Below are 13,885 nucleotides of genomic sequence, written 5' to 3'. Positions count from 1 at the left end.
ATTCATCAATCAAATGTGAATACATTCAGAACATCAGTAGCAAATGACACTTTAGAACTAAATGCCATATGCTGTATTGTGCAGGAATGTGTTTCCAATGCCTCTGTCAGATAACAACAATGCGTACTATGCTTTTGACATCTTTTATTTATTTACTTATTCTCTTAGTCAATAATTTATTCAGTTAATTTTCATAACTCATTTGAAAGGCCAAATAATTATGTTGAGATTTATTGACCTATGCCTAAATATGTAACAGAGGTTCTGTAAGGACAGTTAACTTACAGGTACACTTATTGTAAACAACCCTATGCTCAGCATTTAGTTTGAACTCTAAATAACCATCTGCACTGCAGTGCTCAAAATTGTTAGGTCAAAATGATGAGTTTTATAATTCCAGAAAATTGTAATGTTGCGTTGTAGCAACGTCCTACGCATTTTGTTAAATGTATTCAAACTTTTGGGTCATCCTTCTCATTTTTGCCATCTACAATAATAGTATTGGCTTTCTTCTAGGCCCAACTGTTCCCACACTCTGTGGCTTTTCAGAGAAAGGACTGATTTGGTGCTTCTATAATCGGAATTTAAGTGGCGGTTTCAAGGCCCCAGAGTGCTAGAGGCCAGTCATGGCGCAGCCAGACTGGAGTCTGCCTTACTAAATGAAGCTCAGTGCTAGGACTAAAGCTGAAGCGGATCTGATTGGTTGGTTGAATTGAGATATATACAGTTAAGCCATCAAAAATCACACTCAGAAACTGGCTTTGTTTTTGGCTAAACTTTTTATTTAAAGGCATTCCCCATTTTATTTTATTTAAAAAAAAGTTTTTCTTTTTTGGGAGTCTCTCTCTCTCTTTTGCTAGCTAGGTAGCTAGCTCTTTTTCTATTTAATATTTCCTTTGTCTCCTTGTAGTTTGGGGGATCAAGTCTGTAGTGGACACCCCAGGTTACAAGGCTTGTTGGACTCTGAATTTGACCTCTTTCTTTCTTGATTCTTTTAGTTTGTTCACTCATATTTAAAATTATCCTCCTTGTTTTTGTTTTAAAACATGAAGGTCAGTGTGTAGGATGCTTGTTTTTCAGGATTGTTGAAATAGTTAGCATTCTGGAAAGCAGTTAATGTTGATTCTACTAAACCTTTGTATTGTTTTTAAATGCATAAGTCAGTATATTTCATAATTCAGGAAGGTAGCAACTTTCTTAAACACATCATAATGGTTTGTAATTGCTTGCCTAATGTGTTAAACATTTCTATTTGTACATTTAATTTGTGGTTGTTTTTTGGGGGGATCTATAATGCATTAATAAAGTAAGGAATGCATTTTTGTCATTGCTCTTGACATCTTAAGTAAGAAAGTGCGTCAGCAAAGCCAGTGGAATGTTTCTGAATTTGTCTGGCTCATAATGCTTATATGCTTTAAGTGCTTTGAGCACATGGAGTTGGAACTCCAAGTTCAGTCATACACTGGCTGTGATTCTGCAAAAGATATAATGATTAAATTATAACCTAAAATTCCTGGCAACACTTTAGGTTAAGAACTTGATTAAACATTTAATACACATCCATTCTTCCTAAGTGGTTGTTGACATAAGCATTCATATAAGTCTAAGGGTAATGAATGGTAGTCATTCAGTCGAAATGGCTTAAGCTAAGTACAGATTTATCTATCCTTACATTGCAGGTGACAGTGAAATATCACTCTGACAGAACAAATGGTCTTTGATTAAATAACACATTTGACATATCCTCTTCCTTAACTTTTAGCAGCTGCTCACATTCCTGGGTGAGGAATTATCTTTATAATCAGCTTGCTCATCTCTCAACTCCAGTCTGCCTGTACAAATTCAGCCTCATTGCACCTGCATGGAGATCAGAATAGCTTATACATTCCCACCACCTACTTTCAATTTCTCATTCGTCTGCCCCTGGCCAGTCTGGTTCTCTCAAAAGCTTCACCAAGCCTTGGCTCTCGTGGTGGCTCTCGGGAGGGAGCTGCCTATGTACCCTGTGTATCACATTGGACATTATGTCAAGGAAAGGGAAGCTGCAGTTTACGTTGAACCTTTGCTGTGTTTCACTTTCCCATTCCAGCCCTAACTCCAAGTTTATTCTGACGAAAAGAAAACTTCCCCCAGTGCCAAGACTTATCCTGTTAGCTGCCCTTCCACCCATGCACTCAACTACGAGCCTTAAATGGAGCTGGGTCTGACACCGGGAGCACCAGGTGCATCTCTGTGTTAGCCTCAAGTGTCTGCTGTGGTTAGACCGTTTGTGGACTGCTTTACTAGGTTCACCGACCATAACGAGTAAAACCGTATGAACACAGAGAGCTCCTAATCTTGAGCTGTAATGTAACTTCTACTTGAAAATCTGTTCTGTCTTCGAGCGTCTTGCAGTTCAGTACTGGTGGCTTCCTGGGTTTGGAAAATCATGCGTCACACATGCTTGAGTCACACCATGTTACGCCAGGCTTTCCTTTCGCAGGAATTCTTACGATTGGTCCACTGTCAACATCAGTGTGGTTCTTTTGGAGACCCTCAGGTCAGCAGGGTCCCAATGTAAAACCTTTTGAAGGTACCATAAAGCCCAGATATGAGCCAGGTTACTGAACACAGCCTTGTCTTTGTCGGTTTCTCATTTTGCCCTTTTTGTTGGGCGTTGGAGTTTCCCCTGTTAAGAACAGGAAATGGAGAGACAGATTGGATGGTCTGCACGGAAAGGAAACACACAGGACCAAACGTGCCTGTGAAAGCCCTGCTTCATCTTGGAGGAATGTGAGCAACTTCTGCTCAGAAGTGTGTGCGAATGCCAGGAAATGGCCAAGCTATGTAGATGTCTGTTATGAAGACTTTAGGTATGTCAAGACTTTGAATGAGTGATTCCTCCCAATTTAGGCATCATTGAGTCCCAGTGCTGTAGCTGTCTGGCCCATCATGCCATGCGAGCGGAAGGTTTGGCCCATGTATATGGAGCTTTACTCAGTTACTGCTCATCCCATGTGCTGCATGCATTATTCTATGGTAATAAACTCCTGAATAGTTTTCTTAATAGTTGTTGTTGATAATGAACTGATTGCTGACTGATCTTTCACTGTTCAAGTGCATGATGTCCATTTAAGAGATTTTCCAAAAGCAAAATCCAGTTATTTGTGTAGTGTTTTTTTGAGGGAAGGTGTTAACCATATTTAAAAGCTATAATACTGTAATAGTGATGGGGTTGTAGTAATAACAGTAATAGTAATGGGAGTGTAGTAATAACAATAATGGTAATGCAAGTGTAGTAATAATAGTAGCCATAGTAATGGTGTGTAGTAATAATAGTATTGAGGTAGTAGTAATAATACTCAGAGTAATTGGGTGTAGAAATAGTAATAGTACCAACAGACCTGCAGTGGTGCAGGATTGATTGAACAGATGGGGGAAGGAATCCTCTGTCTCAGCATCTGTAATTTTTGGGGTTTGTGCAACAGGCTTCCAGTTGTCCAATGTTTTTGGATCAGGTTGTGCAGTACTGTTTGTCTCTAAGCTGAAGAGATTCTGTTCTTTACAATATACGTCTTTTGTCCTGTGCTTGGCACTGGATGGCGTTCTTCCCTTCCCTCTTCTACAAGCTGCCCCTCTCCCCTGCCCCAGCTGCCACCTGCCGTAAGAATTTCAAGTACAGATTGTTTTCTTTAAAGTGAACATTCCCTTACAGACTCACATGCAACTTTTTCTTCTATTTTGCATTTGTATAGATTTTAAAAGCTTGCCTCTACAACTCTGCTTGAGTCCTGTGGACTTCTGGTTCTTATTTTACATTGTGGAAAGAGACAGTGCTCAACCCGTAAAACTGCACCATTAGGCCATGAGCTACCTCTTTAAGGCAAGCGATCAGTGGCCTCCTCTTGGCTGCAGCACCATGGCTTTCCAGGAATCGGGAGCCGTTTTTCTAAATGGGCAGACAAGGGAGAGAAACAAGCCAGAAACCACTGGTGGGGGCGGAGCTTTGTGCTGGAATAGAGAATGTTCGTGGCGGCCCAGAAGCAGGCCTGTGAAGACAAACGTCCCATGCTGGAAATCAAATACAGCTTACTCACTGTTGTCCTCACACAGCTTCATTCTCTGAGCCAGAGGTAACCAAGAATGAGTGAGTCCTCTAAACCAAATTTTGCTGCTCACCCCCAATTTGATGCAATCAGTTAAGTGATGTGGGACTAGCACAACAAGATGTTAAATTCCATTACAGTCACAGACTAAAACTGTACTGTGCAGAGACAGAAGCTAACCAAAAAGTGGAGTCTGTTGGTGTGAGCAGGGCTTGCGGATGGTGCTGGGAGCGCTGGTTGGTGGGGGTGGTTGGCGGTCAGGGTGGAGAGGAGGCTGGGTGTAGGGCTGCTGTGTGTTCAGCCCTGCTGGCCCCTGGTAGAGGGCGAGACGGCAGCCTTCCTAGCCTCAGCACAACAAGGCCAGGCTGTGTGCGCTGAGAGCCGACCACCCCGGGCCCCTTTGCGCACAAACAACATGGCAACAGCTGCTTCCAGAGCAGGGCTGGGTTGCCTGCAAACACACACACACACATACACACACACACAGTTTTATACAGTTGAGCTGTGTTATTGGTATGCTTGGCAAGAGCCAAAAAAAAGAGAAAGGAAGATGCCAACAGCTTGAGGGCAAAACAAGATTTCTCTTCTTAGTGAAAAGAGTCATTGACTTGGAGAAGAACTCTTCGTTGCAAAGGATTAGCGAAGGTAGAGAAGACCCCACAAGCACTTGGGACAGATGCAGAAATTATAGCATGTCGAGCACAAATGCTTCTCAAGTTTCCCTTTCCAGCGATCCTTTTATTGGTATACTCACCTGCTTCATCACAGTTAACCACAGTAATAGGATGATGGTAACTGCACGCAGAAATAAAACTAAGGAAATGTAATTGCATCAAAGCAACAATTTAGAATTAAAATGCCTGTGAACATTTAACATATTTATTGAGGATTTCAGGAGGAAGAAGTACACATACATACAAATTTCATGATCTGCATACATAAGAGAAGGAAGGAACTTCTCAATTCCTTAACATTTTGGGCTTCTACATATGAACCAGTCTGTTTTATATTACTGTTACTGTTTTATATATTATATTTATAATACTGTCTTGAGATGTGAGCTGTATTGATACAGGCCTTGCAGCCATACCCACAAAGCACCCAGCCTTGTGTTCTAACATCTTGGAAGCCACCCCCTGCTGCTCATTGTTGCCACACTGGCCTTTGTAGTGCCACTGTAGCTAGAAATTCTGTCCCTTTTTACATTCTGTTGTACCTAAATAGTTGTGTATTTATTCGTCTCTTGCTCAGCCGAATAGCACATACATGAATGTCAAATCAAATGAGATAATGAGAAAAATGGTGAATGCAAATATTCTCCCCCCCACCCCCGCCCCCCCCACCGCTGGATCCAGTTTGTCTTTGGCCGATTGCATTGTGACGCACAGGGGCCCATTTGATGTTTTACACTGGGTGTGGTGGCAAGTAAAAGGGGCTGGAAAGGGGAGCATGAGCGGGGGCTACTGGTAACATAACCCTCACGCACTAAAAATAGCCCAGGCAGGAAAAGTCTGCGTGTCTGGGGCCTCATCGCGTAATTGCAGGCCAAGGTTAAGTGTGCATTCGAGCAGAAGCGAAATGGCGGCATTAAACATGCAAAGTCGAATCCCAGGCATTATAAGAGATCGAAAAAAAAAGTGGAGGGGGAGGCTAATGGAACATGCAGCTAGGGCACCACTGACCCATGCACTCCTCTCGCTCCCTTCACAGGAAGTCAAAGACGAAGCCGAACGGAAAGAAGCCACCAGTGGAGGAGAAGAAGCCCTACCTGGAGCCAGACTACACCAAAGTGAGGGTCGTCGACTTTGACCTCAAGGAGCTGGTGGTGCTGCCGCCGGAGATCGACCTGAACGAATGGCTCGCCAGCAACAGTATGTGTCCCAAAAGGCCTTGTTCACCTTTCCTAGCTTAGACGAGATTTCACAACTGAAAATAAAACCTTTGAATATTCCTTAACGGGCTCAGTTAAAAGACGTCTTCTCAGGTATCACGCCATTGGAAAGCTCCATGGTCTTGCTATGCCTAACACTGGGTAATATTTTACATCTCCCCTCTGTTGTTGGACAACTGTACATCAGAGGAAAAGAAGCAGTACATTATTTCACAGTTACATAACTGAATGAAAGGTTGAACTTCAATTAACATTCCTCAATTCCCAAGATTATACACCATTGTTTGCATTTCCCTTGATTTTTATCTTTAGTTGGCGCTTTCTGAATAGAAGGCATAGAGAGACAAAAAACATGGCCTTATTTTCGGGACCAGAGTGTTTTTGCAAGATGAAATCAACGGCTATGCAAACACTTTTTAACATGCCTCTATATCAAAGCCTATTATGGTTAAGAGCCATTACTGCATGCTCCCTAAATGTAACTGGGTTCACAGCGGTTTTTGCCAGTTTTCAAACTGGTGATTATTTTAATAACCTTTTAAATGTTTTATTTATTTATTTATTTTAATGTTCCACTAACACATTTAATCATACTAGTTATACATTAACATTTAATTAAAATGTTTATTTCTGCATAGGACTGGCTATTTATTAACGGAAGTTTATAAGCATTTGAATACTCTGTACTAAGCTGTATTCTGTAACATACCATTCTGTACATCTAACATGATGGCAGCTTCTACTATAATTACAAATCATATATAATTGCACACTGCTAAATTCTGACTTTTCTCTCTCTTTCTTGATGCAAAGTGCTTGAAGCTATAGACTCTCATTGTGAGCAGGGCTTGCGGATGGTGCTGGGGGCGTTTGTTGGTGGGGGTGGTTGGCGGTCAGGTTGGAGAGGAGGCTGGGTGTATGGCTGCTGTGTGTTCAGTCCTGCTGGCCCCTGCAGAGGGCATGACAGCAGCTCCCCAGCCTCAGCGCAACAAGGCCAGACTGTGTGTGCTGTGTGCGCTGGCCACCCTAGCCCTCTCTGTGCACAAACAGCATGGCAACAGCTGCTTCCAGAACAGGGCAGGGTTACTCTCTGCACACGCCATGCTCCTAAGAGCTGACAAAATACTAGCACCCAGTTAGATTTTGATTTAACTCTTTTTTTTAATGCCTCTTTATCCCTGCAGCCACCACGTTCTTCAATCTCATCAACCTCCAGTACAGCACGGTTTCCGAATTCTGCACAGGAGACACGTGTCCTGTCATGTCCGCCTGCAATACGTGAGTGCCTCTGTCGTCGTGTCGTCCTGCATTATTCAAACCCAGGCTATCATCCTTTATTCATCCTGCAGCTGCAGGCAGAGATGCCACAAAGGCAACTCAACAGACCCGGGACAGGTGACTCTTCGGGGTCATGACCCAGGGCAGCGGTCAAGCCCACCAGCATGCTTTGTGTAGGAGGTCTTGTGTTTTGACCTTCGCTGATAAAGAAGATACATGGGAGATTAAATTGTGCTGAATACAAAAGGCATGTTTTCGCATGTGCGTGTGAGTCAAAGGTTTTTAGACTAAAGTTTTTCAGTCTAGACAGGTCAAATTGCATTCCTAGATTTTGTCTAGGTTTTTGAAACCTAAAGTATTTTTCAAGTCCATAGCAAACCTCCAATCCACATTTATTCTCACTTATTCATAATAAACAAAATGTAATTGACATACAAAAACAAAAAGTATATCAGTAGCCAAGATTAAGATTAGAGAAAGGAAAAAAATAATGAGAACAGAAATATGCAGAAGCACCAACTCAGGGTTAAACCACCCCCTGGGCTTGGCTCAACGTGGCTTGCTCTCTGGGTTTCGTTATGAGTGAAGCCAGGTGGGTAGAGAGCACAGCTGTGCTCTGTGACAGGCCCCGGCCCAAGCCCTGGCAGCTGCTGCCGGTGCTTTCACACTTGCTTAGTTCACCTGCCAGGAGGACCAAGGCTGAGGGTAGGGCCAGGGCCCTGGCCAGCCAACCAGACAGCTTGTCGATATACCTGCTCCTCCTAGTAAGCAGATAGAGAGCTATGCGTTTGATGAATGATCCACCAGCATTTGCTTGGGGTGATTAAGGCCTGCATTGTTATCAGTTCATCCTGGTGTCCAGTTATATGAGGTGATGAGCAGTGGATGGTATTGTGACAGTACTGTTTGCATTGGTAAGCATTGATCCCTGCGATACAAATCACGCCCTCTCTTTTTGTTTTTTAGGACATACTACTGGTATGATGAGAAGGGAAAGAAGACTAAATGCACAGCACCACAGTATGTGGACTTTGTCATGAGTTCAGTACAAAAACTTGTCACTGATGAAGACAACTTTCCCACCAAGTATGGTATGTATGGGCCTCTACTGCCATCTAGTGTTGGCATGTGTTGCTATGTGTTGCATACCTAGGATACCTAGGATACCTAGCATACCTAGATCCAGGTTTATGGGAATATATTCCATGCTACTCTCTGAAATGGCATAAAACATGAGTGTTGCAGATCCACATGTTTCTGTGTAACTCCTGACTGTTTTCATCAATTAATGAATTGAAAGAAAAGTCTCTTCAATTTGCAGGCTGAGATAATGACTATAAAATTGTAACTTAATGTTTTTGTATTTTATGCAAGGGAGATCATTTAGAATTGAGGACTAATCCAAGCCCTCGCCTTTGATGTGTGCTTTCCCTCATTCTCTGCAGGGAAAGAGTTCCCCAATGCCTTCGACTCGCTGGTGAAGAAGATCTGTAGATACCTGTTCCATGTGCTGGCTCACATCTACTGGGCGCACTTCAAGGAGACCGTGGCCATGGACCTGCATGGACACTTGAACACGCTTTACACACATTTCATTGTTTTTATAAGGGAATTCAATCTGATGGACCCTAAGGAGATTGCCATAATGGATGACCTGACAGAGGTGCTCTGTACACCCCTGCCCCCTGCTCCACAGAACCACGTCACTGAAAGATGAGGCCCAATCCCACCTCCCCCCTGTCCCTGCCAAGCCGAGGGTCTCCCCTCTGCATACCGCCCCCAGGGAGGAGAGAAGGACTACGGCCATGGCGCCCGTGCCGGGGCTCCCAGCCCTTCCGACTCCCGGAATATTGTTCTCTTTTAGGACCCATTCAGGAGTGGTCAGCCAGGCCTACAGGGGGTAGCACATTGCTGAATTTTCCCTGAGGCAGCCTGTCTGTGAGGCTAGCCCTTTAATTGGGAACGAGTCATACTTTCCTCCCTTTTGTTTCAGTTTGTTTCCTTTCATTTGCACTTATGAGTTTGGATTGTAGCTGTGGGACACTTGTTGGTTTATTTTGTCTCTCCCCTTGTCTTCTCAGTGTAGCTCCCGTCAACGTTTTATTCTGTTAGAGTAACTGAACATAAGGAAGCTGGCAGCAGAACTGTTTCATGGTTTACTTGATTTAATGAGGCTGAATTGTTGACCCTTTTGTCTGTAGGGTGTCCTTAATAAAATAATGTTTTTTGTTTTTGTTTTTTTTTTCTTTCTTTTTTATTATTTGGGAACTTTAGTGTTTCAGACCTACAAGCTTTCCCCAGCTCCTGAGGTATCTGTCCATGATGCTTGTTCATACCTAATCCTCTCAGACAGACTCTCTGCCCCATTTCTCTATTATCCATTATCTCTTTATCTGACAAAACAGCTGCACCTTTTTTTTTTGCTTTCCCATGGCATTACCATGTAAGGTCACCTTAATCCCTCCTCAATGGTCATGTGGTCAGCAAAGACCTTCTCCTTCACTGGATCCTACTGCAGGCAGCCATGTTGGCTCGATCCAGGGAGCCATAATGGCCAGAAGGCTGTGCTTCATGGTGCTCTCCCATCTCATGCAGCACAATGACAAAGACATTGCTTTTGTCTGCTATGTTTTAATGCCGTGCTCATGGGCAGAAAAGTCCAGCTTCCTACAGGCCCCCTAGCAAGTCCCATTAAGGTCCATTACAATGTCCCTCCCAGGTTTAGCAAAAACATTGAATGCAAAAATGAGGCTGAGGAAACGACTGGGTTGGGTTCGTGGGGGACAACACGTGATCATGGCAAAATGAACGTATTGCTCAGCTCGCCTTACAAGGACATTTTCTGAATAGAAAAGTGGAAAAGAATGTAAATCTAGTCTTTATGTATTTAACTGTTTGTCTATTACCCAGAGTGAGTGAGAGAGAGAGAGAGAAAGAAAATAAAGCGTAAGTAAATACAAAAGAGAGAATGATATTTTAATGTCCTCCCTTCATCACTGTTCAGAGAGTTCTCTTACACTGAGGGTTCTCTTCTTAGAGGGTTGGATGTTTTTCATTTTAATTTATTTATCATTTTTTATTCAGTTTAGTTTTGGCATTTTTCAGGGCTCATCAGTTCCTGGCTTTCATTTTTATGTATTTTAATAATACTTAAGTTAAAAGCGATTTAATATTTTAAGCTCTGCAAATTATAACCTAATAAAATATTTAAAAGGTTACAAAGTTTTGGGCTGTTGTCATTATTTTTGAGAGTAAATTTTCAATGAATTAATGATATCAGTGTTTTAAGCTTGAGGACTACAGAAAGTTAGCTGTATTTTGCTCCATGTTCATTTTAATGTACCATCATCTTAAACTTCTTCCATATTATCTTCTTAACTCCAAAATTATGAGATTTTATTAAGTACAACATGAACAAGAACTGTTTCAAACCTTTTAGGTTTCTATTACATTTTATTACTAATTATAAATGGTTGTATCTGTCATGTATTTAGTAAATAGCCTTTTAACAATTTTTTTTACAATGTACAGATCATACAAATCCCACCACATTCGTACTCCAGCCAATACTGCTCACTTGTCCACTCGGACGAATGAAGAAAGCACACTGTCCTCCTGCTTGAGCAGCACGTCTGGTCTGGCACGCTCCACAATGGCACCATGCTTCATCACAATGATTATGTCCGAGTGCAAGGTTGTGTGTACGCGGTGCTGCAAGAGAGAAACCCACAAAGACGAATCAAAGGGTTCTAAAGAAAGCACCATATTACACTATATACATATAATGTGTAAGCATACATATAAGATTTGCATTAAGGCACAGACTAAGACAATTACTGTGTATAAGAAATTTGTTTTTCTCATATTGCAGAGGACGATGATACTCAACAGGTGTGATGTCTGTGGGTTCACTAACAGTTGAGATGGAGTACAGAATCCTTCTGCTTGTATAAAAAGCCAAGAGGATAATACTATGAAATAAATAATGGGCTTTTCATTTCAGAGCCATGAAATTGCTGCAGGGGATGACCATGTGACATCGCAGATAAGCTGAGAGATTTGTGTGGGTCAGTAAACATATTAATGTGCTTGACCCTGCTGTGGAAGCGTGCAAGGTCACACGAGGAGCAGGGACTAAGTGAGTGTGAGAGCATTTCTTTGAACCTGAGCATTGTGACTTATTGCTGTTCTCACGGTCGCCATGTCGACGGAAGCGGTGGCTTCATCCATGATGAGGATGCTGCTCTTCCTCACAAATGCTCGGGCCAGGCAGAACAGCTGCCGTTGGCCGTGACTGAAGTTTTTGCCTCCCTCTGTCACCATGGCATCTGCAGAAGGGGACAGAGGGATCCAGTTTAAAAAAAAGATCAATAAATAAACCCCAGTGCAGTCTTCAAATTCCACCTACATATCCAAGCTAGCTGTGTAAATTATTCTATCTTCCATCCTATCCATTGCCAGAATTACATAGGAGTTACACAGGAGGGCCAAAACAGATTGCCATGCCAACGATCTTTTCATTTTTCAAAGAGCTGAGTCTCTTACCTAGCCCCTCAGGCAGAGCTTTGACCATGGCCGTGAGCTGAGCAATGTCCAGAGCTTCCCACAGCATGTGGTCAGTGGCCTTTCTCTCTGGATCCAGATTAAAGCTGAGTAAATCAGACACGGTGCCTTTACTAATGCAGCCTGTGTGGCCCGCTGTCACCCACTGACACTGTGGTACCCTCTGTGCTGTGGCTTGGCTGTAGCCTTTGCAAGGCATGAGGTGAAAGGCAAAAGCCATTCCTCTCAAAACCACGGACATACAATGCAAGACAAACAATGCAGAACTGAACTTGACAAACATACCGAAAAGTCCCACTGAACAAAATGGGGTCTTGTAAAATTATGGAAAACTTGGAACGCAACGTCTGAAGGGGTAGTTTAGCAATGTCAATGCCGTCAATAATGATTCACCCTAAGTGGAGGAAATATCAGGATATGAACTCACGATGGTGACCAGCCAAGGATGTGAAGGACAACTACGATAAAGCTCCAAAGCAGAAAAGAAGCTTTGTACCTTCAAATGTGTCCACCGTTCGGAAAAGGGCCAAGGAGAAGGAGGACTTTCCAATTCCTGTTCTTCCGCACAAGCCGACCTGCCAAAAAAAATAAAGCATGTTAATGATCGAACAACTTTCTGTGTAGCAAAGCAAGCAATGCAATGCATGAGGCCACTTGGTCTGCATTGCCTTTTGTCCAGGCTTGATGTGGGCATTGATGTGTTTTAGCTCAGGTTTCAGGCTGATGTCGTAACGCACACTCAGGTTCTCGATCTGGATCTCACCGCGTTAGGGCCAGCCTGGTGGAAGCCGAGCAGGAGCTACAACAGAACATCAGAACACAACATAAATAAAAATCTTTTTATTTATATATTTTTTAAATAAGTAGGAAGTTAAGTTTACTTGCATCCACTTTGCTGAATACACTTTGTTTGGATTTAGGTTTAAAACCATGTACAGTGTACATGTAAATTGCTTTGTATAATACACATGTAAGCCTTGTTTCCAGTGACTCACTCAGTTCTCCGCTGTAGCTCTCTGGCTGTGTGTGCAGTAGGCTGCTTATTCTCGTCACACAGATCAGCTGCACCTCCATGTCTGCTAGGTTACGTACCATCAAGTTCAGGTAGTTTGACACCTGTGCACGCACAATGTGTGAGTGAAAGTCAAACACTCAGTGAAACACAGAACTAACGGGCAGTTCTACAATTCGCAAGGGAAGGGTTAGCAGACCAATCTGCATAACGAGTGTGCATGTGTGATCGTTAAGTTGGCTTTACCATGAGGGCATATGTTAGGACCAGGCCCACTAATCCTGCTGAGAGCTCGCTGTATAGAGCTCTGGTGATGGAAGCTACAGCTGCTATCAGGACAACAAATGTCCAAAAGTACTCCTGCAGACCCAGAGATGAAGCTATTAATATTGTGCTACCATAAAAAGTGACATTTTTTGTTCTACTATAAAAATATGGAATTTAATAACACCTCTATATTGTCTCCTAAAGGCATTCTTGTGTATTTAATGCCATAATTTAACTTAAATTTAAAGATCCAATCATACTGCTATGGCAAAGTCATAAAAAGATCTAAAAGCATAAAGATGACAAAGGTAAAATTGCAGTAAACTACACAAACACTCCAGAGAAACTGAACATTTCCAGCAGAGATCCAACAGAGATTGGCTGTACAAGAAAGGTGCTTCTGAGTAGCAAGAGGTGCCAGTTTATACATGAAAAAATAGATATTTAAGTCATAACATTCACTTCATGGGGTTCTAAAGTTCCAAAAGTGTATACAAGTTCTTCCTTTTTCAGTTTCCTAACATCATTGATGCCATAGCAACAACTGACAGTGTTTATTAGTTTTAAAATGACTAATGCATGAGGAAGAATGCATTTCATGCTAGTTATTTTAGTGGCTGTCTTAATAAATGTATACGTAGCACATCTAGCATGATTGCAGGCTACAGTACCACAGTTAACAACCATTTATCTCCCTCTTGATGAGCATGTATTTGGTCTTTAAAAAGGTGCAATATCTGCATCATCCTGGAGTCAACATATTAGCTACTGTTTCACTTGTAGGATGAT

At 42.4% G+C, this 13,885-nt stretch overlaps 2 protein-coding genes across 4 annotated transcripts in view; one reads left to right on the top strand and one right to left on the bottom strand.

Moving 5' to 3' along the window:
* The window catches only part of mob2b (MOB kinase activator 2b), a 27,235-nt gene extending 16,759 nt beyond the window's left edge, over nt 1-10,476 (top strand). For all 3 annotated transcript variants that reach the window (XM_027008010.3, XM_027008009.3, XM_027008007.3), the window contains exons 2-5: nt 5,796-5,956; nt 7,161-7,254; nt 8,221-8,345; nt 8,700-10,476. In XM_027008010.3, the coding sequence (XP_026863811.1) occupies nt 5,796-5,956; nt 7,161-7,254; nt 8,221-8,345; nt 8,700-8,971 (652 nt within the window). In that variant the 3' untranslated portion in view covers nt 8,972-10,476. The remainder of the gene's footprint in view (nt 1-5,795; nt 5,957-7,160; nt 7,255-8,220; nt 8,346-8,699) is intronic.
* The window catches only part of abcc8b (ATP-binding cassette, sub-family C (CFTR/MRP), member 8b), a 22,637-nt gene continuing 19,051 nt past the window's right edge, over nt 10,300-13,885 (bottom strand). The window contains 8 exon segments of the mRNA XM_081715382.1: nt 10,300-10,965; nt 11,419-11,582; nt 11,800-11,903; nt 12,103-12,211; nt 12,314-12,392; nt 12,486-12,616; nt 12,813-12,933; nt 13,076-13,189. Coding sequence (XP_081571508.1) covers nt 10,828-10,965; nt 11,419-11,582; nt 11,800-11,903; nt 12,103-12,211; nt 12,314-12,392; nt 12,486-12,616; nt 12,813-12,933; nt 13,076-13,189 — 960 coding nt within the window. The 3' untranslated portion in view covers nt 10,300-10,827.

Source organism: Electrophorus electricus, chromosome 6, assembly GCF_041902795.1.
Source record: "Electrophorus electricus isolate QZ-2024a chromosome 6, ASM4190279v1, whole genome shotgun sequence".
Lineage (NCBI taxonomy): Eukaryota > Metazoa > Chordata > Actinopteri > Gymnotiformes > Gymnotidae > Electrophorus > Electrophorus electricus.
This window is presented reverse-complemented; position numbering and strand designations above follow the sequence as displayed.